This window comes from Glandiceps talaboti, chromosome 20 (genome assembly GCF_964340395.1).
Source record: "Glandiceps talaboti chromosome 20, keGlaTala1.1, whole genome shotgun sequence".
In the NCBI taxonomy this organism is placed as follows: domain Eukaryota; kingdom Metazoa; phylum Hemichordata; class Enteropneusta; family Spengelidae; genus Glandiceps; species Glandiceps talaboti.
The window spans coordinates 3,694,661-3,718,916 of NC_135568.1; the positions used below are offsets into that span (position 1 = coordinate 3,694,661).

The 24,256-nt window shown below is 34.8% G+C and overlaps 1 protein-coding gene across 1 annotated transcript in view; it reads right to left on the reverse strand.

Moving 5' to 3' along the window:
- Nucleotides 1-1,120: 1,120 nt before the first annotated feature.
- LOC144450801 (disco-interacting protein 2 homolog C-like) overlaps nucleotides 1,121-24,256 on the reverse strand; it is a 38,698-nt gene continuing 15,562 nt past the window's right edge. Inside the window, exons 13-38 of the mRNA XM_078141528.1 lie at nucleotides 23,691-23,794; nucleotides 23,143-23,310; nucleotides 22,767-22,860; nucleotides 22,056-22,175; nucleotides 21,317-21,431; nucleotides 20,666-20,805; nucleotides 20,272-20,408; nucleotides 19,910-19,990; nucleotides 19,232-19,359; nucleotides 18,642-18,726; nucleotides 17,885-17,983; nucleotides 17,193-17,284; nucleotides 16,518-16,671; nucleotides 16,008-16,088; nucleotides 15,475-15,640; nucleotides 14,835-14,974; nucleotides 14,308-14,469; nucleotides 13,799-13,929; nucleotides 13,170-13,261; nucleotides 12,828-12,904; nucleotides 12,228-12,398; nucleotides 11,800-11,919; nucleotides 11,314-11,388; nucleotides 9,877-10,051; nucleotides 9,079-9,202; nucleotides 1,121-8,120 (exon numbers count right to left, since the gene is read on the reverse strand). Coding sequence (XP_077997654.1) covers nucleotides 7,868-8,120; nucleotides 9,079-9,202; nucleotides 9,877-10,051; nucleotides 11,314-11,388; nucleotides 11,800-11,919; nucleotides 12,228-12,398; nucleotides 12,828-12,904; nucleotides 13,170-13,261; nucleotides 13,799-13,929; nucleotides 14,308-14,469; nucleotides 14,835-14,974; nucleotides 15,475-15,640; nucleotides 16,008-16,088; nucleotides 16,518-16,671; nucleotides 17,193-17,284; nucleotides 17,885-17,983; nucleotides 18,642-18,726; nucleotides 19,232-19,359; nucleotides 19,910-19,990; nucleotides 20,272-20,408; nucleotides 20,666-20,805; nucleotides 21,317-21,431; nucleotides 22,056-22,175; nucleotides 22,767-22,860; nucleotides 23,143-23,310; nucleotides 23,691-23,794 — 3,284 coding nt within the window. The 3' untranslated portion in view covers nucleotides 1,121-7,867. The remainder of the gene's footprint in view (nucleotides 8,121-9,078; nucleotides 9,203-9,876; nucleotides 10,052-11,313; nucleotides 11,389-11,799; nucleotides 11,920-12,227; nucleotides 12,399-12,827; nucleotides 12,905-13,169; nucleotides 13,262-13,798; nucleotides 13,930-14,307; nucleotides 14,470-14,834; nucleotides 14,975-15,474; nucleotides 15,641-16,007; nucleotides 16,089-16,517; nucleotides 16,672-17,192; nucleotides 17,285-17,884; nucleotides 17,984-18,641; nucleotides 18,727-19,231; nucleotides 19,360-19,909; nucleotides 19,991-20,271; nucleotides 20,409-20,665; nucleotides 20,806-21,316; nucleotides 21,432-22,055; nucleotides 22,176-22,766; nucleotides 22,861-23,142; nucleotides 23,311-23,690; nucleotides 23,795-24,256) is intronic.

Genomic DNA, 24,256 nt, shown 5'->3' on the forward strand with positions numbered 1-24,256 from the left:
TTGTAATATATATCCTGACAAAATAACACTCGTACAAATAACTTTTTGTAAATATAACATCGGCCATAATAACTTTCATACAAATAACTGTTTTTTAATATATATCCTGACAAAATAACACTCGTACAAATAATTCTTTGTAATATAACATCTTGACAATGCAACATCGGACCAAATAAGGCTTAACACTCATACAAACAATTAACATTCTCACCAAATAACATCCATAAAAATAACACTTTACAACATAATACTCGGACCAAATAACTCACTTTCAAGAAACATACATGTCCCTGTTATGTAACATCCGGACCAAATAACATTCATATAAATAACACTTTACAACATAACACTCGGACCAAATAACTCACTTTCAAGAAACATACATGTCCCTGTAATGTAACATCCGGACCAAATAACATTCATATAAATAACACTTTACAACTTAATACTCGGACCAAATAACTCTCTTTCAAGAAACATACATGTCCCTGTAATGTAACATCCCGACCAATAACATTCATATAAATAACAATTTGTAATATAACATCTTGACCAAATAGCTTCCTCAAGAAACATTTTGCAATATAACATCCTGACCAAATAGCTTCAAGAAACTTTTTGCAATATAACATCCTGACCAAACAACTTCCTCAAGAAACACTTGGCAATATACTAGTAATATCCTGCCCAAATAACATTCATATAAATAACACTTTGCAATATAACATCTTGACTAAACAGCTTCCTCAAGAAACATTTTGCAATATAACATCCTGCCCAAATAACATTCATATAAATAACACTTTGCAATATAACATCCTGCCCAAATAACATTCATATAAATAACACTTTGCAATATAACATCCTGCCCAAATAACATTCATATAAATAACACTTTGCAATATAACATCCTGCCCAAATAACATTCATATAAATAACACTTTGCAATATAACATCCGGACCAGATAACTCGCTTACAAGAAACGCACTGTAATACATGTATAACACCCGGGTTAAACAACCCTCTTACAAGAAAATAGCATTCATAAAAGTAACACTCACTCGGTCACTGTAAAAAGAAGGCAGACACAGGCACACAATGCAGTACAGTTATTTGTTTATTAGATTGAAGGAACTTGACACTTCCATCAAGTTAACATGCTACATGGATAATAATCAAAATAACATTTCAACGTATAAATTCATATAAAATTTCTCTATTTAGCTAAAGGAATTGCAATGTTCTCACATTTCATATTAGTCTAGTTACGGTATTACTAAAAACTGGTTGTGTATATTTCCTGTAAAATTATAATTATTGCATATGCATAGGCAATTAAAAGAAAATTAATCTGTACACATGGAGTATTGCAAATGAAACACTGTTTAACAATAATTATGAAAGATGATGTTTGCAAAAAGTGCACTCCTCAAGTCAATGAATATATGATGTACCCCTTAGGTTTATGAAATTACACACTGGATTTTGCTACAATATACTCCCTAGGCTCAAGAACATATGGTGCATTAAGCTATCTAGCACTCCCTAGGTTCCTGAACAGGCAAGTCCCTTATATCACAATACATTCCCTAGATACATAAAAATGTTATGTACTTTGCTACAATGCACTCCTTAGGTTCATGAACAAATGACACTCTTTACTACATGTCCTCTGTAGAGTCATGAATCTATGATGTGTTTTGCTACAAAGTATTCCTGTTTTTGGTTCCTGAGCAGATAATTCACTCAAATTACAATGCACTCCGTTGTTACAATGCATATCCCACATTCCTAAATGAATAGTTCACCTTCATGAATCACAAATGTCATGAAGATACAAATATACCTGAAGCGTGCATATTGCAACAACGCACTTCTTACTTAGGTTATGAATTCACTTTACAACACTGTACTCCCTAGCTTCATGAACATCACATTGAACTCCTTATGTTCATAAAGATAGGAGGCACTTTGCTAAGATCCATTCCCTCAGTTTATGAATGTCATTAACTTTGCAACAATGCATTCCCTAGCTTCATGAATATGATTCATTTTAACAATGCACTCCCTAGCTTCATCAACATTGTTACACAGCACTCCCCAGGTTTGTTAAAATGAACTCTTTGTGTTTATGAATATGATTCACACCAATAGTCTGGGTTTACAAGAAGATTGTTCCTCTGCTTTCAATTATTACACCATATTCAAACACACAGGTACAACGACAATTCCTCTCACCAGTACCTAGCTGTTTTATCATTTTAATTCCACGGTCTATCTCAGAATACTGGGCACCAATCTTGTAATCACTGGGCAATTGAAATAATGTGATTTACCTGAACGCTAATCTGAAATAACAACATTATAATATATGGGGGAAACATCTACATATTAGTGGCTATGACTACATCTTGTTTCGGATTTGGCATTTTTATGAGTTGAAGCCAGCATATATCATTACCTTGTCCATAATAAAAGTATATGGAGATACTAATGAATTCCACATCTCACTATGCACACATTGACAAACATATGAATACACATACATATACAAATTCTCAAACACACATACTTTCATACACACACATACACATTCACATGCCTCCTTTTTTCTCCAGCACACAGAAAATAACACACACCGATATATGTCTACACACAAATGCATTTCCTACCCAAACAAACAAACAAACAAACATACACGATATGGTGATCAATGATATCTGTGAAAATAAAGGCCTGCTGTCAAACATCTTGATAAGTGGTTCTAGTAAATAACTCTAAACTATGTGAGTTGATATAAACCATGTAAGAATCATACATTTTGACTATAATCTGGTTGTGTGTTGCATATTTGACAATCTTTCTGCTGCAGTTAATGAGTACAAAACAGCGGAGTATTGTACATGAATGAAGTAATGACAGAGAAATACTAAATATTCTGTGCATGGCTACTAATGTGTGTACCACATGGTAGTACACTACCCTCATTACAAATTTCCTTTATGCTAGGGGATCTGATTATAGAATATCACAATACAACAATGCCTGATTATACACAGAATACAATGCTCTCCCTAGGTTAAGAAAACATGATGCCCTTTGCCACAATGCACTCCCTAGGTTCATGAACATATGGTGTAATATGCAAAAATGTACTCCCTAGGTTCATGAACATGTTTGACTTTCATTAAAATAAGATGTATACTTTCAATATATCTCATCTTATGCACCTGATTTTTTTTTTGCTCTTTTTAATTCTCATAATCATTTCAACTTTAACCTCACCAATTTGTGAAGTTCAGATTCAAGTAGATAGAATCAATTTCCAACTCTGAATCTGTATCCTTATTTGATGTAATTTCAAGATATGGCAGTCCTCAAAAGCCATCAATCTAATATATTCCTGATTGAACAGTACTTTCTACTTTGAAGAGAGCATTGTAATATCATACACATTATTGTTATATTAAAAAAATGCAAAAAAAACATACGTTATAAAATTGATTGAGACACTCAACAACAGATACAAGACAATTATCAAGTTAATTTTTGCTAATTAATATTCTGCGTAATAGTAATAATTGTATCCCAAAGGATTTAATCCGTAACGTCAATGTTTATCAATAAAGGTGAGATCTGGGATAGTGTGTAAATTATCACATGGAATTACAAGTATCTTTTATCATTAATGAAACATCATTGCCTTAAGGTGTCTTCATCATTGACAAAAAACCACTGCCCTAAGGGGCTTTCATCATCAACAAAACAGCATTGTCCTAAGGGGTCTTCATTATTGACAAAAGAGCACTGCCCTATGGGGACTTTCATCATAAAACAAACAGCATTGTCCTATAAAGTCTTCATCACTGACAAAGGAGCACTGGCCTAAGGGACTTTCATCATTGATTGACTAAGGAGCATTCCCCTAAGGGGTCTTTCATTATTAAGAAACACTCCCCTAAGGGGTCTATGCTACAATCTGTCAATTTGGATTTTAGACAGAAGTATCAAAAGACAACTACCTAAACTGTCCGATGTTTTGATATTTTTCTGTTTATCACATTTCAGACACACAGTCCTATTAAAAACATCTTGACATCAATATTTCAAAGAGTCTTTACCCATTCACAGAGAAATCAGAACTAATCTAACGCTTGGAAAGAAAGTGCATATTTTTCGTACTACTTTTGTCATCGTACAACTCTCACTACGATGTACAGCATGTATTTCTTGCACTTAATAATACAGCATATATACAATGGAATTCTTCTCATAAGGCAACACTTAAAATTTTCTTCTGAAAGAGTGACATTTCATTTAGTCTGGGAAGGTATAGCTTGGGGCAAGTTTGCTTACGTAAAATGAGGTTTTCAAATACTGCCCTCTATAGTTCTTTACAGGAGGAAGGCAGCCAAGTCTGGCCAATCAACACACACACACAATAACTACTTAGTACCAGAAATACAAAACTATGAAATCAAACTTGAGTGTAAATAATTTCCCTTGTTTGTTAAAAGACTTTAAAATTACCAGACACACGACTTAATAAAACTTGACTTTTTTTTAAAGAAAATGGCTATCATTACTGACTGAATACAAAGTTAAGTATGCACACTTTTTTTATGATATACTTTTCTCAAATCTGATTAATCTGTAATTTCATTTATCTAACTTCTTTCAAAATTGAACATTGCAGTTGATATTTGCCCTTGTTCCTTTCAAAGTGAGCACCCCCTGTACATACCTGTACATATCAAATCAGGGGTTTCTTTCAAAATGACAATCTACTGCACACATCAATTTCCCTTCACTTCAAAGTAAGTACCTTGTACATGATATGAACCATCAAGTTCCCTTCAAAGTGAGCCTCCCCCTGGACACATTACACACAGTTCTTTTCAAAGTGACATTTTGCGTGTATTGCATACATTGCTTCTCCCCGTTCACTTCATGGTGAACACCCCCTGTACACATCTGAGTTCTTTTCAAAGTGACATGCTATGTGTACTGCATACATTGCTTCTCCCCGTTCACTTCATGGTGAACACCCCCTGTACACATTTGAGTTCTTTTCAAAGTGACATCTTATGTGTACTGTATACATTGCTTCTCCCCGTTCACATCAAAGTGGATACCCCCTGAAAACATTAAACGCTGAGTGCCTATCAAATTATCATAGCTTTTCCCTTCATTTCAAAGTGAGCACCCCCTGTATATTTGTCTTTCTGTTCTTTTCAAATAAAGAAACCCATGGTGACAGTCACCCCCTGATCCTTTCTAAATGAGTGTCTAATACCCTCTTTCTACTCAACTTATGGTGGGCAGTCATAATTTCAACTAGTGCATAAAGTTTTTGTAGTTGATAATACAATATAAACTATGGCAAAACAAAAGAAAATTATACATAAAGAGACTTTCACAAACAGTACCATTCTAATAATATAACTACCGTGTACTGTGAAGGTCTTAACAATTATAATGTTATTCAATTCTTTTTAAATAAACTTTTAGGTAACATAAAATTTCAACAAAAGGTACTGAAATATTGTAAATACAAAAATGTCGTCAAAAATTATCGAAAACAAACTTTTATCCATGGCAGCTACCTGTACAGTAACAAATTGGAACAATTTCAATGTTGCCATAACGACTATTACCGTAGTGACAAAACCACTGATACCCAACTTGATTATCACCATGGCAACTACCTGAATAGTAAACAACAGGACAGACTTAATTGCTGTCATAACAAGTATTTGAATAGTAAGCTTGGAGACTGACTAAATTGTTGCCATGGTAACTATCAGTATACAAACTATACAAATAAGTTGGATGTCACTGTGGCAACAATTGTCAAAACAATATAGTATTTAAGGTAATTGTTATCATGGTAACTAGTAATGCACTATGGCAACCAATGTGGCTGTTGCTATGGCAACAGTTGTTAGAGAAATCATGGAGCTCAACTTGATTGTCGGTTATGTGTGATTAGCACCAAGATTCATGCCAAACAATCTTTTATATTTTCACATTATATCTCAAGAGCAAACATTAGCTTTTATAAAACACTGAATACAGATTGTTATTTTCTTTGTTGCCTGGACTTTCAGAGAGTCTACCATCATTTACAACAGAACTGTGCACTGTTAGCTCACTAAGAATACAATACAGATACAAATCTGTATATACTAGACTATGTGGGCAACATATCAAATATTATCCAGACATCTGATCATATCTATACATACAAGTACTTGGTTACAGAATTACATTGACAACTAAACATACTTAGCAACGCTAAACACTTGGTGTTCAAAATAATACTGACTAAGTAAATATTGGATAAAGGCAATCACTTTGCAGGGCAACACTCTTTCTGAAATAATAATTCCACCATTTTGTTTGGTATGGCAGTACTTTCTGCATGCATGGGTGATTTCATGTAGACAGCTTTGACTCTGAAGTGTCACATTGTATGTACATGATGTTTATACAACCCTTTTCATGTTAGTGTTCACTGACTTGGTTTGATACAACCATGCACTAACTAATAAGAAACTGCACATTCTACACTTTAAGATAGCAAGATGGAATGAATATACAGTTTCTTGTGACACAAAATGTCTAAATGAAATGAATTAAAATGCAGACATCAAAACATTGGTGTCAGCATGTCTGCATCTAGTAACACTACATATGAGTGATTATAATTTCATTTTAGACAAAATGTAGCAAGAAATTGCCATCTTGTTATTTTAAAATGTACAATGTGCAGTTTTATTTTAAAATGTACAATGTGCAGTTTCATATATGGCTTTCTGTGTGGTTGTATCAAACATAACCAGTGGACGCTAACATGAAACTTGCTGTAGAAATGATAAATCAAAGAAACACACAACCCGGTGCTATGTGTATATTAAGAATCATGTTCTTTGCAGTGATAATCTTGTACATAACACAGACTTAAAAGTTCTTGTTTCATGACTTATATTTGATCTTACACATAGACACTGTTGAGATACTGAATGACATCAAATTTTTTTCTCAAATCCAATGCGACACATACTGGTAGTAACATGTCTGGTGTAATGTGATACATACTTATACTGCAACATGAAACATTGAATTTAGAGCAATGTAAGAAACATACTTTTTTTACTAGCATCGTATGTGTAATGTGAAACATAATCACAAACATTATGTTTACCGAGTAATATGAACTTCAGAGTAATGTTTGAAACATAATTACATGGCCTGCATAAAGTGAAATATACTCAAAATGACAACAACATGAAACATAATGCCTGCAGTGTATCATGAACTTTGAGAATAATGTATGAAACATAATTACATGGCTTGCATAATGTGATACATAATCACTGTGGGCAACATAAAATATAATAACTCTCCATCTAATGTGAGAAATGTTGACTTGATAGTAGTGTATGAAACATAATTACATGGTTTGTGTAATGTTATACATAATCAATTAGGCAGCATGAAACATAATGATTTGGCATAACATGATGAAATTGAGTGTACATGTAATGTACGACACTTGACAACATGACTTGCGCAATGTTATACATAACCACACTGACCATGACATTATAGCAAAATTATACACAAAGTAACACAAAACATTACTACAGCCGCTATATGTGTCACATGAAACATACCTGAAAATTATGTAACTTAGCATGATCATGTCTTGTGTGTCACGTGAAACCATAGTAATGAGTATGAGATGATGCATAAATGTTACAGTTGTGACACAAAACATGATTACTCGGAGCAAACCATGACACATAATTACAGATTGATTGACAAGTTCCTCAAATATTGTTTTTCTTGTAACTTAGTTTACATATTGTAGGCAACATAGATGGGATCAAGCTGGTCAGCTAGGAAGCCATCTCTGAGATGCATTCTCTGTTTCTCTCCTCTTGAATTGATGGGAACCACACCGGGATCAACAACCACCACCACACCAACTATCAGGTAGTGTTCCTCCAAGACAGCATTAGTGACAAGTGGTACCAAGTCTAGTGCCTCATTCTCTGTACCTTCTAACTCAACAACTACCACCAACAAGTTGGTCCATGTAAAAACAGCACTGTAAATGTAAAACAAAATATTGTTGGTGTAAAACACAGTACTGTGATTGTAAAACACAATATTGTCATTGTGAAATACAGTACCATCAGTGTAAAACAGCACTGTAAAACAAAATATTGTCAGTGTAAAACACAGTGCTGTTAATGTAAAGCACAGTATCGTCATTGTAAAATACAGCAGTCTGTGTAAAATAGCACTGTAAATGTAAACACAGTACTGCAAATGTAAAACAGCACTGTCAGTGTAAAACAGGTTTGTCAATGTAAACAAGTACTGTATAGTAAAACTCAGTATTGTCTATGTAAAAAAGCTCTGTAAATGTAAAATACAGCAATGTCAGTGTAAAACAGTACTGTACATGTAAAACACAGCACTGTCAGTGTAAAACAGTATTGTACATGTAAAACACAGCACTGTCAGTGTAAAACAGTACTGTACATATAAAATACAGCACTGTCAGTGTAAAACAGTACTGTACATATAAAATACAGCACTGTCAGTGTAAAACAGTACTGTACATATAAAATACAGCACTGTCAGTGTAAAACAGTACTGTACATATAAAATACAGCACTGTCAGTGTAAAACAGTACTGTACATGTAAAACACAACACTGTCAGTGTAAAACAGTATTGTACATGTAAAACACAGCACTGTCAGTGTAAAACAGTATTGTACATGTAAAACACAACACTGTCAGTGTAAAACAGTACTGTACATGTAAAACACAGCACTGTCAGTGTAAAACATACTGTACATATAAAACACAGCACTGTCGGTGTAAAACAGTATTGTACATATAAACACACAGCACTGTCAGTGTAAAACAGTATTGTACATGTAAAACACAGCACTGCCGGTGTAAAACAGTATTGTACATGTAAAACACAGCACTGTCATTGTAAAACAGTACTGTACAGTCAGGTAAATGTGTATTACATTGTCAATATACATACCATTCACATATACTCTTATGGGACCTCAGTACACTATTCTCTATATCAATAGGGTGATATCTCATGCCTCGGAGTATCATTGTTTCATCCAATGACCCAACAACAAATAATGCATCATGGCGACCTGAAAACAACAAGAGAAAACAAGGCATCATGGTGACCTGTAAACAACAAACAATGCATCATGGTGACCTGAAAACAACAAGAGAAAACAATGCATCATGGTGACCTGTAAACAACAAACAAGGTGTCACGGCAACCCATAAAGACAACTCATGGATTGTTGCCTTTTACTGTATTTTATCTGAAGACGAATACCTTCATTCACCAAGTGTTGCTACCATCATATTAAAAACTGTCTTCTACGTACAAATTGCTTTTACTTTAAAATACTTTTCATTATTTGCGTGAGCAAAAAACTAGTGGCAGGTGTGCTCTGTTACTATGAGTCAAATACATCTGAAGACAAAACCTGTATGACATAAATATGAATAATAAAAATATTGGACACGAACATCAAGTTATGTTTCGACTCATATTTTGAGCAATAAAAACCAATGATGTAGTCATGTGACATAAACCAACCAGGGTATAACTCCAATATTTTATGTTTGGGTGTGTACAACTTCCAAGGAAACTACACCTAGTGTGTTACATTTGTAATAGTGCAACTGCACAGCAATGTTAATGTTTGACAAGTGTTTCCAAATTTTGACAAATTTTCCAACAATAATAAATTTATTTAATAAATTTATCTTTAAAAATAATCCTATTTTCATCTCCTGTCTGCTGTCTTACCTCCATCGGCCTGTGTGAGTTCAGTTCTTTTAATAAATCCTAGATAACCAGTCCTTGCATAGGAAGTGTCAATATCACCAGTAGTGGGTTTGGAGTCAAAATGATCAGCATGGAGTGAATCATCACCATAGATGGTGTAGTAACCACACGCATTATGAGGACTGCTAACCCAAATCTATGTGGAAATAAAACACATAATAATTATACAAACACATATACAAATGCAGTAAATGTTTTGACCAGTACAACATGGGTATATGAAGAACAGTGTCAACTCAGTCTCCTTAGCTTGAATATACAATGTGTCAACTCAGTCTCCCTAGCTTGAATACAAATGTCTCTCTCAGTCTGACTAGCTTGAATACAAATGTCTCTCTGTCTCCCTAGCTTGAATACAAATGTCTCTCTCAGTCTCCCTAGCTTGAATACAAATGTCTCAGTCTGACTAGCTTGCATACTAATCTGTCAGTCAGCCTCCCTAGCTTGCATACAAATGTCTATCTCTCAGACTCCCTAGCTTGAATACAATTGTGTATCTATCGTACCCTAAATCCACTGTTCTACATTACCTGTCTATTTTGACAGCAATAATTGTAGACAATGTGAATTGATGTATCAAATTAATTCACCATTACTGCACAGCTGTCAATGTCCTTTACAACCACACAGTCTAATTATACACATTACTATTCTCATTAGACTTTATAATCAACCATTAGTACTATATTAATGTCATCAAATAAGGCTTCATTGAATAAATGAATATAACTGTAAACTAAACGTTTTAACAGCTGTGGTTCATGACCTTGCCTGTTTTCCTAATACAGATAAATATTTATAATATTGACCTCGTAATCTTTATGCACAAGGTCAGTCTGAGGTTTTGAAACCTTGAGTTGAATTTTATTGAGACCAATGAATTCCTTTATATCACATGGTCAGTTTCTTCATTTGTCCAACCTAACCAAACTTCCAAGACTTTTAGAAGGTCCTACTATACATAGAGTACATAACTGTATTACTATGGTAAGTCATACCGAGTAACCATCCATACAGACTCACCATATTTTGTTTGTTTTTGACCATATGTTTAATATTTTCAATATCTTTAATTTGTTATCCTATTCATATATCTGTTACTGTATCCACGTACCAATTCAGGGTGAAAGCTCTACATAAGTTTTTTTACCTTGTCTGATGTGAACAAGATTATTATAAATTGTGAAAGGAGTCAGATAGTCATTTCAAAATTGTAACATGAATTGTTGTAAGCCCACTTTAGATTGTAGGATTAAAATCTAGGTGAGAAAACCAAATGTTATTTTTTAAATATGACCCTCTCGGGAGCCAATCTATAAAATATAACCCCCCCCCCCCCCCACACACACACACACACACACAACTTATTGAAGACTTGTTAAGAGTTCATACACCTACCTCTCCAAGGTGAGAATCAGCACATTGTCCTTTGGTTTCTGGATTAGCTATAACAACCTTTACTCCTGGTAAAATCTACCACCAAAAATAAACGTAACATACATCATTGAAAATATAATATACATTGCTCTATAATTAGATATGTCAAAATATCAATGTCAAAATGATAAATACATGTAACTGATAAGTGCACACATACATGTAGTTGAGAAGAAACTCGATCTCATCCCCAGATGGAGACACTATCACCCATAATACCCAACTCAATGTCCACTGACCTTACCACACAGAAGAACAGTGAATTTGATAGCTGGTACACTTCTACAGTATGTGTCAATGTACAAATTAAATACATAAAGTTCACATTTCACTAGTTAGTAAATAGATGTAAACAACATTTGCATATATGTAAATTGTGTTTATACATGGACGATAAGACCACAGATACACATATAGTGCTGGTTTAGTTTTAAAATTTTATCTCACCTTTCCAGACTCCATCAGACAGAGACTATGAGGACTTCCTTTCTCTACTAAAGTGACCCTGTCATTACGTAATGCCCTGGTGTCTACATACACAGTAGTTGGATCTGGACTGGATGCACCCTGTCATCAAAAACGGAAGAACACTTGTCAGTAACGAAGCTCCCACTCTCTACTACAGAAACTTTATTTTTCAGAGTTCATCACACACAACCTATACTTCAAGCAGTGTTTGATGGTCCATATAAGGCATACTTAAGTCACCATCATCATTACCATTGCAGATTCCTCTTTCCTGTGTTTGGATGTTGAATTCAACTTGTCCTTTACATTGGTAACTACAGTAACTGTAAATCTATGTGACTACATACCTGTAGACAAATAGCTACATTAAGTCAACAACCAAACTGTAAATCTATGTGGCTACATACCTGTAGACAAATGGCTACATTAACTCGGCAGCCAAATGATGTACTGACAGCTCTTGGTGAGAGGCCAATGCAACGAAACAACTTGCTAAATGAGGTACAAAGTTGAATACGAGGTCTTTCTTCTGCCAATGCAATACAGGTACGCACACATGTAAGGTCTACACCCTTGGTCTGTCAATACATAAACATTATACATATTGTATTATATATAAAACACAAAGGGATGTTTTGTAGCATGGAAAGAAGGAACAGTTACAACATGGACACTGGTCCAGTGGATATCAGGCAAACAGAGGACGTCAAGGCTAGTGTTTAATAGAAAGGTCTTGAGAGAGTAATGGAAGGATATCAGAGACACGGAGTCGATTGGCGGAGATTGAAAGGAAGATTGTTTCATGATGTAAGGCTGACAGGCGTGAGAAAAGGATCAGATCTTCCACCAAAGGCAGAACCAATGACATAGATATGCATTGTCATGACATACAACAACCAGAGTATATATTCCATATTTTTTTATTTTTTGACTCGTGCATGGTGTAATGTGATATAAACTACACTGCACATACATGTATACAACATTTTATGATGTTATGCACTTACCTTGAGTTGTAAAGTTGATGTACCCAATCCTTTACTGCATAATTCCATTACAGAATATGAACAGAAAGTATCTCTCACTGAAAACAAATAAGATTAAATGTAAATGAATTTTTTGTCAATTTGTTGATACAATATCAAAAATCGAATGTAAAACTGTAAATTTCTCACGGTCTAATGACCAATTTGATGCACCAATGATACACACAATTTCTATAGACGCACCAAAATTTGGAGTTCCTCTATCTCTTACTATGTGGTGACACACAAGAAATGTCACTTTCTATCATACTGACCCACAACAAAATTTGGCTATCATTAGAGGGCACACTGCTACTGACATACCTTTAAACTGACTCAAGGCTGTCAACCAGAGAGCTGGATTGATTTCTACTTCAAATGGTGGTATCAGTATGGACTGGTGTCCAGAATAGATACTGTAAGAAAATGAAAAGGTACAGTTAACAAGTCTTCATTGAAGACAAACTCCCTAATTCATTTCTAAAATATTATATCAGTATAGACTGGTGTCTTCAGTAGATATTGTCAATGTCAAGGAGCTATCTAGAACAATGACTGAGGAACAAGTTTCAACTTGTTTTTTCTTGAAATTTGCATGTAATATTATAACTGATGTAAAATCAGGAAATAACATTCCAAAACCTAAGTTCGGCAAAAGACATCTGTATTTCCTGGAATGATGTTCCTCTTTAAAGGAGAAATTTCTAAAATAGGAGACGTCTAAGAAGTAAAGAAGGTTAATCCCAACTTTGGTGGAGATTGTATTCAAATTTGGGGTTAAAAGAAAGGATGAAACATCCATTTTTCAAGAACTGTGGAAATTGTATTTCGTTGTGACTGCAGTAAGGTTGTATCTGCTTATACAATTGCATAGCAGATACAACCTTATTGCACTGACACGACAACATTTTATCTTTGGAAATATTTACATTTTGATGTTAGGTAAATCTTACCTGCTTAGCACCCATAGTACAAAACCAAGACCACTGTAGGGATCTAAGCACAATGCTACAATCCGTGATGGATACAACTCACACTGTAACTTCTGAGATCGACATAGCGCTGTCGCTGCAGCATGTGACATCTAAAATACAAAATAAAATTGACATCACAAATTAGAAAAACTTTCTGTATTTTGAACGGCTCATATTTGAAACAATTGTCATAATATTGGAGGGTTTAGTTTTGCTGAATTTTGCACATACTTTCCATGGTATATTTACAGTACTGTATTTCATTGCCGATACTTCCTATGCAAGCAATGTGATTTGTTGCTATCATTATTTGTCAAACATGGTTATATAACCTGTCTGAAAAGAAGTTAGCTATGAACTCAAAATCCTTGATCGTTTATACTTTGAGTGTTCTCATAACATTGCCAGTGATACATTTTTATCACATAAACACAATTTTTTTTAGTTTGTACAAATAAATTCATCTTCATTCAGACTGGAATTCTTACCTTGATTCCTGCAAGCATTCCTGTTGTTGATACACTGAAGTCTAGATATGCTAGAAGTTCTGGAGTTGGTGCTCTGTAATGGTTGCTAAGTTTTTTCTTGGGTACATCATCGGTATCAACTATTGTTGGCCATGACTTGACATCAACAGCTCCAGCAGCTTCCTGTTAAAAATAAATTGAAACAATCCAATGTTGGTGTACAGAGTGGATAAAACACTCCAACTTGTACCAAATATTATACTTCAAAACTAACTGATAGTTCACTGGAAATATCATTTCCTATATACTCTATCTTAGATTATACCTTAGATTATAACGTATCTTAAATCTCTGTAATTCCATATGCGTTGATAATAAGTATATTCCGGTACATGTAATTTGATAGTCTTTGACAATATCATTATCTTAGATATGTATAATTTGATAATGTTTGATAATGGCCTACCTTAGACCTGAGTACATTGATAATGTTTGATATTGGCCTACCTTAGACCCGAGTACATTGATAATGTTTGATAATGGCCTACCTTAGATTTGAGTAATTTGATAACAGCTGATGTTGATAGTACTGCTCTAGATTTACTAACTTCTACAATCATTCTCACAGTTGGAAGTGTAGTCAGGATATTCTGTCCATGGGGAGGCCTGATAGCAACTGGAACAGCACCTTTAGATATAATCAATGTATGACTACGTTATATTCAAACTTCACAAAATATGCAAGTGTGTGTTCCCCTGATTTGTTGTACATGGAACGATCACACACTCATTTGCATACAGGTATGCAATCGTGATTTCAGTATTGCACTGCAGTCAAAATACCACTAGTATACACACACACCAATGTAAGTAATCTCTGGTACATATGCATTGCACTGCAGTACATATATAATAATAGACACAAATGCATTGTTTCATTCCATGGCTGACATTTAACTATCACACAAGGAGAAAGTAAACCCAACTTACCAATATATAAAAAGTAAACCCAACTTACCAATATATAAAAAGTAAACCCAACTTACCAATATATAAAAAGTAAACCCAACTTACTGAATATATAAAAAGTAAACCCAACTTACTGAATATATAAAAAGTAAACCCAACTTACTAATATATAAAAAGTAAACCCAACTTACCAATATATAAAAAGTAAACCCAACTTACCAATATATAAACAACCATAGAATGCTACTATCAGGTCAATACCAGGAGGATAAATCAACGCTACATGTTCTCCAGTATTGATCTTTATTTTGTCATGTAATATTGCACCCACTCTTTCAGATTTCTTGTGAAGTTGAAGACATGTTAGTGTACTTGCTATGTGACCCTAAAGTCAAACAGAAATACACAGTGTCAAGACAATGGGATTGTGGAATGATTATGTCATCACCAGAGCTTTTCCCATAAACCCTTGCAGGAATGATGTCATCACCAGAATTTTTCCCATAACCCCTTGCAGGAAATCCTCAAAATGGCTGAACACAAGTCAAGTGCAGTACGACTTTACAAGATTTCAAAGTTGAAGATGTTACCAAAGTACTATTTTATCATCCCAAATCATATGTCAATTGATAACTGTAATTAATATAAGTATACTATGGCAGAAATAAGTTTGATGAGACTTTTCCTATGACAAATTCTGATGCTAACCAATATTTTGAAAAGAAAAAAGTTGAATAAACTATGTTTCTTACCTTGGCATTTAATAAGTTAAACAAGACATGATCTGGTGTGGTCTGAGCTCGCCATCGAAGAACTTCAGACAAGAATTGGTACTGAAATAGAATGAATTTATCAAAAAATTGTCAACTTGAACTAAAGATAAGATTTGACATCTGGAATTAACAGACATATCATAAACAAAATATATTCACAAATAACTATATATTTCATTTGGAAATGTGATAGGCATACAAATGGTAGAAATATTATAGATGAATCTTACTCAACATATCAAGCAGAATTTAGGAACCTAAGTCATTGTAGTACACAACCCTGACAAGACGCCAGCAAAAAATTTAGCATTTGCTTCCAAAGAATTTTTTGACTTTGTGAGTATAAATTTTGAATGATCAAATCATATATAAATATCATACATAAATACCAGATTTGACTTGATGATGGTTTAGTATGCTTTAGTATAAGGAACTTTTAATATGCAGTCAGCATTACTCCAACAAACATATAAACTCCATTCTACCAACCTTTCTAGCAGTGTCACTGTCTTCATCTATCAAACCAATTTCACGACCTGAGGCCCCAGCTATTCTACTTCCACTAACAAGGTTCCCCATCAACACTGAGGCTGGACCTACTTCTGCTGGTTTGATTCTTGGTTTAGGAAGATTTGTTACACAGCTGTAAGGAGATTGAAATCAATGGACTGAATTAGTCTGTGAATGTAATTATATCAACATCCATTGATAGCTTAATGTCTACATTATCACAAATATAATTATTAATTTAGTCTGTTTCTGTCTTACCTAACATCAACAGTATTTCCTACCAGCTAGAGTACATTGTACTTCATCTTTCTAACCATCGACATGTTCAGATACACACACTCACATACACATACATGTACATCTGCATGTGCACACACGCACACACACACACACACACACACACACACATCTACATACAGAGACAGACAGACAGACACATAGACAGTCACAGACACAGACATAGACACACACAGACAGACAGACACACAATGTACTTACTTACTTACTTACTTACTTACTTACTTACTTACTTACTTACTTACTTACTTACTTACTTACTTACTTACTTACTTACTTACTTAAAAACAGACACACAGACAGACAGCCAAACAGACATTTCTCAATGCCACTCAAATACAATCTATGTATACTTACGTGTGTGGACACATGAGTACATTAGTTGGGTGGAGTGTTCCCTCTAAGTATTTATTCTTTGTCTCACTTATATGGATACCACCAAGTGGGGTCTGTAGATAATGAAGAATAACTTGAAAAGGGACAGTTCTCAAACTTGGATTCCTTTCATTTTTGCATGGAAATTCTCCTAAAATCATTCTATTTACATGACAGTTAATATAATTATATAACATTCACCCATCATCAAAAATGGAATTCAGTCAAAGCAATGATATAAATTTTTTCATTGCAAAATAATGTCATTTAATCATTTATACGTTTCATTTGATGACAACTTTGAGATCAGTATGTAGCTGTACACTGAATGGAGTAAGTTGATAAAATAAATTGAAACATTTGTCATGTATTTATTCAACTTTCCACATTAATTTATAACAAAGTATACAAGTACCAAATTTCATCATACTTCCTTCTACTATATTTCTTCTATATTTCACTGTTGAAAACTTTGCTAAAACTGTCCACTCTTCGCCATTACAAGAGTTCTCAACAGTGCTAAAAAATGTTGTCTGTAACTTGTACAAGTAATATTATACCTCTGTTCACAATGTATACACTAACCCAAAACACAGAAACAGTTTTGTAGGCAATGTCTAATTCAGTTATTTGTTTTTTGTATTTGATATGAACAATTTGTAGAGACCACTAACCTTTGGAAGTGTATTAGGAGGCACTAGGATAAGACAGTAAACTCCTACTTGATGTATACTATCTATGGCTTGGAGTACTCTACTCATCCATTGGAAACACTGGAAATCAAAACACAGAATGCATTGTATGTCAAATGATAGCTAGATATAGAGAGAGTTATCAGACAAGTCTTTGTAAATGACATCACCTATAAATTTAACCATTACAGGAAATGAAAACACAATGCATGGCATAACATAACACAATACTGTATAATAATGTACAACACAGTACAGCACAGCACAACACAACACAACACAACACAGCACAGCACAGCACAGCACAACATAACACAGCACAGTACAACACAACACAACACAACACAACACAACACAACACAACACAACACAACACAACACAACACAACACAGCACAACACAACACAACACAACCCAGCACAGCACAGTGCAACGCAATGCAACACAACAATATAACACAGCACATCACAGCACAACACAACACAACACAGCACAACACAGCACAGCACAGCACAGCACAACACAGCACAGCACAACAACACAACACAACACAGCACTGTCAAATACATAAATCTGTACAGAATATAAAAACTCAAAATTTATATTTATAAATCAAATGATATCAACAAGTAGAGACATAGCGACACATAACACAACAGAAGACAAGACACTTTGCTACAGTACCATACTAGTGTTCGAAACCATGAGAATGACAAAGTGAATCAGAACGACTATTTACCTCTTCCTCTGATGAATCAGGTCTTTGTTCTGCTATAACCACAATTCTTTCATCTCTTAACACTTTATGGGAGAATACTGCAATTCTGTGATTTACAAACATATCAAATAAAGTTAAAACAAACTCTGTAATGTTTAATGTTCAGTCAATTTTACAAGACATTGCTGAAACTGTGTGTTGCACAAATATTTTTACATTTGATACTACAATATGGGTAGGAGATAAAAAAATAGTTTTAAGAAATACCACCTCATTCCAAATAAAATCAAAATACATGTGAAATTGTAACTAATTGTAACCACTGTCTGGTATACACTCAAAGTTATTCAAAGATGAATGGTCATAGATTCTGTGTTTATAATCTGGATGTCTCAGTGAAAGAGAGATCGGAAAGATTCAATGAAAGATAGCGCTATACTACTGGGTTCATAATATGAAATGAAAATGTTATACTAAAAACCCAGAATAAAATGTTATGCATTATACAACTCACACATCTTCAATGTTCAGATGATTCCATTCTACTTCAGTTTACTAAACCGATATTTCAGTTATAAATATTGATCATCTGACACACTGTGAGTACTTACCTTCCTCTGTAAATAAATTTCATTGGTTCAACCGCCAGTACTGTAGCAATGATATCATCTGTGTTATGCCGTCTACCACTAACCTGCATCAAACCTTCTGTCTTACCACACACAAAGACAAGTCCACCCTGTCATTACAAAACAAGAAATAGCATTGAAACAGCTCTCCATGGGCAAACTAAGTTGTAGCCATTGAAACCTGAAATACAGGATTTACACCCTAGTCTTCCTACATCATAACAAATTCTATGCATTCTGCAATGCTTGAAATTAATGTAGTCAAAATGCTAAAAATTGATGGATGTGTCAATTGTCAGTACCCCCACCTCCCACCCCAACCCCACCACACTGTTTTTGAACACTCTACCTGTTGAACTACACCATTCACCTACTCTTGAGAAAGTCAGGGAAGACATTAAGACTAAGATTTTGCAATGGGCATTTTTTAACATCTCGACTACATTACTTGTTCAGGGACTTTGACCAATACTGTGTACTGTGTTTTTGATTGACTGATTGATTGATACCTGTAATACCATTTTACTGCACACTAAAGGGTCAAAATAGAACAAAAAGGTCAGCCTATTCTCATGCATCACCTCTAGTAATGCTATGTAGCATGTGGAGTGGAATACTAATACCCAATATGATATTGTAACAATGAGATGTAATACTTACAGGACCTAGGAATCCAAGAAGACCAGTTCTGACAAATATCTTGTCATTGACTTTTTTAACTTCATCCGTCAAAGGCTCAATCTGTAAGATATGTTATTATAGAATTGAGTACAAATACAAAATACCATGGCAACTGTTACCCTTTGTATCAATCATGCATCAGCTAAGTTATGCTACATCCAAAGGATGTGGTCTGTAAATGATCACAAGTACATATTTGAATATGGCATTGGAGATACCTGGTAGACACTGTTTTGTCTCGGACAAAATGACAGGTATGCCCACAAAAGCATCCTGTTAAATCCACAAAACAGGCATGGAGCTGTATGATAACTATTAGTAAATAACATTGGTGAGATTACCTTGAATATCGCGTTGGAGATACCTGGTAGGCCCCAGTATGAAGAACCAATAGCACCAGAATGCACACACAACTCTCCGACTTCATCTGTTTTACACAGTTGTGGAGGTCCGTCTATCTTTATGACTACCACCATTGCTGTAATACAAACATGGGACTATATTAATCTCCGTTTTACAAAGTTGAGGGGGTACTTCTATCTCTATGACTACCACCATTGCTGTAATACAAACATGGGAATATATAAATCTCCATTTTACAAAGTTGAGGGGGTACTTCTATCTCAATAACCCACAAAAGAGAACATTTTTTCATTGGTGGTCACAATGTTGGGGAATAATATACAACTGCACTGTATCAGAAATGCCATGACATAGTTCAAATAATGTTCCTACCTCCAGGCATGACAACGCCAACATCTTGTAAGGTAAGTGATGTCAGTTTATCATCTGTATCTACTCTGACAACACCATAACTCAATCCAGACATTGATAATACACCACGTCCTGTTGCTGTATTTCCTATTTTACCTGGCCTATAACAACACATACACAGTACAAAATTATTCATTTTACCTGGCCTGAAAGAACACATACACAGTACATAATTATTCATTTTACCTGGCCTGTAACAACACATACACAGTATATAATTATTTATTTTACCTGGCCTGTAACAACACATAAGCAGTACATAATTATTCATTTTACCTGGCCTGTAAAACACATACACAGTACATAATTATTCATTTTACCTGGCCTTTAAGAACACACACAGTTAGCTGTTAGAAATGTCTCCTGAAACAGATCACTTCATGTGAACTTATCTGACAGATCCTTAACCCACACTGACTTGGAAAGTGTTTGGATAAATCTTGGGAACACTTTTGTCATTCTAAAACACTGGTTCCTTCATCCGTTGTTGTCGACCACACGCCCATGTCTTTGAGTGACGTATTCGTGAAGTGTACAATTCAACAGGCGAGGTAAAATCATAACAATATTGAGAAGACATGATTGTGAGTAGATTGATACAATATGACATACCTTCTTACAGCTATCGTCAAGGCCTCTGTAGAGCCCGCACATGGACATATTGTTTCTGGTTTCAAGCCTTTACTTTGGAATGTGTTCAAAAAGGCATCACAGGAAGACAGAGACCCTGTAGTGACATAGAAATTAAACAAACAAGTCAAATAATTAACAATCTGTTGTCTGATATCCATCACAAAAATATACAAAAGTACAAAGATAAAGATGGAAATTCATATATACACTGTTAAGACAGACAGACTGCCAGACAGACAGACAGACAGACTGAAAAAAACAGCACGCACACACACGCACGCACGCATACATACATACATACATACATACACACACACACACATACATCATACATACATACATGCATACATACATACATACATACATACATACATACATACATACATACATACATACATACACACACACACACACACACACACATACATACATACATACATACATACATACATACATACATACATACATACATACATACATACATACATACATACATACATACATACATACACACACACACGAATACAGACTGACAGACACATAAAGTCAGGTTGATGCATACATGGTTTGGCACCATCTGTAACTAGTAACATTCTAAGCAAAGGAAGACAGGCAGACACACACACACACACACACACACACACACACACACACACACACACACACCTGTTTCCCCCCCCCCCCCCCCCCCCCACACACACACATTAGTGTTACTTACATGGATTGGCACCATCTGCAACTAGTAACATTCTAAGTGAAGACAAGTTGACATCTTTGTGTTCTTTCTGGGCCACTAATCCCCAGTGCATGTCACGTGACTTAACAACTGCTACAGAGGCTATGGAATAAAAAGTAGAGAACAGTGCATTATTACAGTGTATTCTCTTCAATGTACTCTCTATACACACTTGGAAGTAGTATAAATCAGTACAGCAATGAACTTCATGTCATAGGCTAAAGTCAAGCTCATAAAGTCTGATCAAGGAGGAATATAGGTAAGTTTGTTATATTCGTCAGATTTCATATCAGCTGTGTTTATTCACTGTGTCCTCTTTTTTCATATATACATTCAATATTAGCCTCCTCCTTTGATCTGGAGAGCCAGCCATTTAAATCTGATTCCAAATCTCACACACAGTTGATGTGAAATATGGTGAATGGAAACAACACTAACTTCCTCCTATGTCAGGTATTGATCAGACTGAAGGCAGTGTACATATTGTCAGGGTTGTTTTCTGTCGATAATTGTTGAAAATAAGTAAGAAGACAAGAAAAAGATGGATCTGTTTATTTACCAAACACTATAATAACACATGGTGGCTCAGAGGTTCATTTTTCTGTACATTCCTGTAATCATAATTGGTGAATAGTTTATAGGAGTGCCAACAATGATGAATCTATCAGTCTAGGTGGGTGACTAAATTGTTACCTTTGAACTTTGTGACCATGTGCATCCATGAGGCTGGGTTGATCTTCATCAGGGAATAGGGTACAAATACTACATGCATACCATTGAAGACAGCCTGTACAAGAAAAGTAAAAAATATGAAATGATAAATTTTATCAGGTGAATTTCCAAACAGTTTTTGAATCCTAGCCACACACCCCCCACACACAAACACATACACACTTACATACATAGATACATACATACATACATACATACATACATACATACATTCACACATACACACATATATGTACACACACACACACACACACACACACACACACACACACACACACACACACACACACACACACACACCTTTGAGTCATAATTTAGTACTTAATTTAGTACTTACAGTCAATATACCATGCCATAGTCCAATATCTCGTTTAAAGTCTAACACATTAACCATTATTTCACCTTCTGTGTAATTACAGGCTGCAGTTAAAGTTCTACAATGACACAGCATTGCTGCCCTAGTCACTGTTACTCCCATCACACTGCCATCTTTACCTGTTGTATACTGGAATAAACAAAGTGAAGGGGTAAGATGTCATTAGTAGTGAATCAATTTAATGAAGTATACCGTGGTCTATAGTACTAGTAAACAAAGCTTGAACTCTAAAAACTTTCAAGCCATACCGACTACCTGTATATTTGATATCAGCAATGTAGATAGAGTAAGCAGCTGAAACAAATAACCACCCACTTCTAGACTAGTCACTGGTCACTGACTACTTTGAATTTCTCCATTGCCTAGTCTCATACTTGCTTCAATTTGCAATCATCTTCCACAAAGTCAAAAACTAATACCCTTCTGTACACAATTCTGAAATTAAAGATATTGGTGTTGTAGTCAAGTTATGCCAAATAAACATAAAAATTAATATTGTCTAAACTTACTTCAATGTATGCTGGTGTTTCTTCTGATAGGCGTGGTGGTGGTAACCAATCCCTAGGTGGCTTAGTTAGATGCTCTGTTATGAACCATGTCAGTCTTGGCCAGCCTGTCAATCATGGTGTAATACACAGTTTAAATTATGGTGTAATACAGTGTAAATCACCATGTAAGACAGTGTAAATTATGGTGATATTGTCTATTGAACTAAGTATGATATTGGTTTTTGCTATTATCAGGGCATATTTGAGTGTAGGATGATCGTGGTAACTGCAATATTTGAGTTACCTATTTTGCAGCCATCTTCAAAGTTAGTTTGCATGGAATGCCCCACAGTAATGAAATGATGACTATAAAATCTGTTTATGGATATTAGTCATCTGACAGTACATAAAGCTGTCAAGAACATGTGTCAAAAAAAATCACAAGACTTCTGAAGATGAAATTATCTTACATGACAATGCTATTGACTATTGCAACACAACAATATAAACTTTCCAAGGGTTAAAGTACTGAACTGGTATCTGTTAAAAACTGAACAGCACCCCTAGTGGCCAAACAATGTAATCTT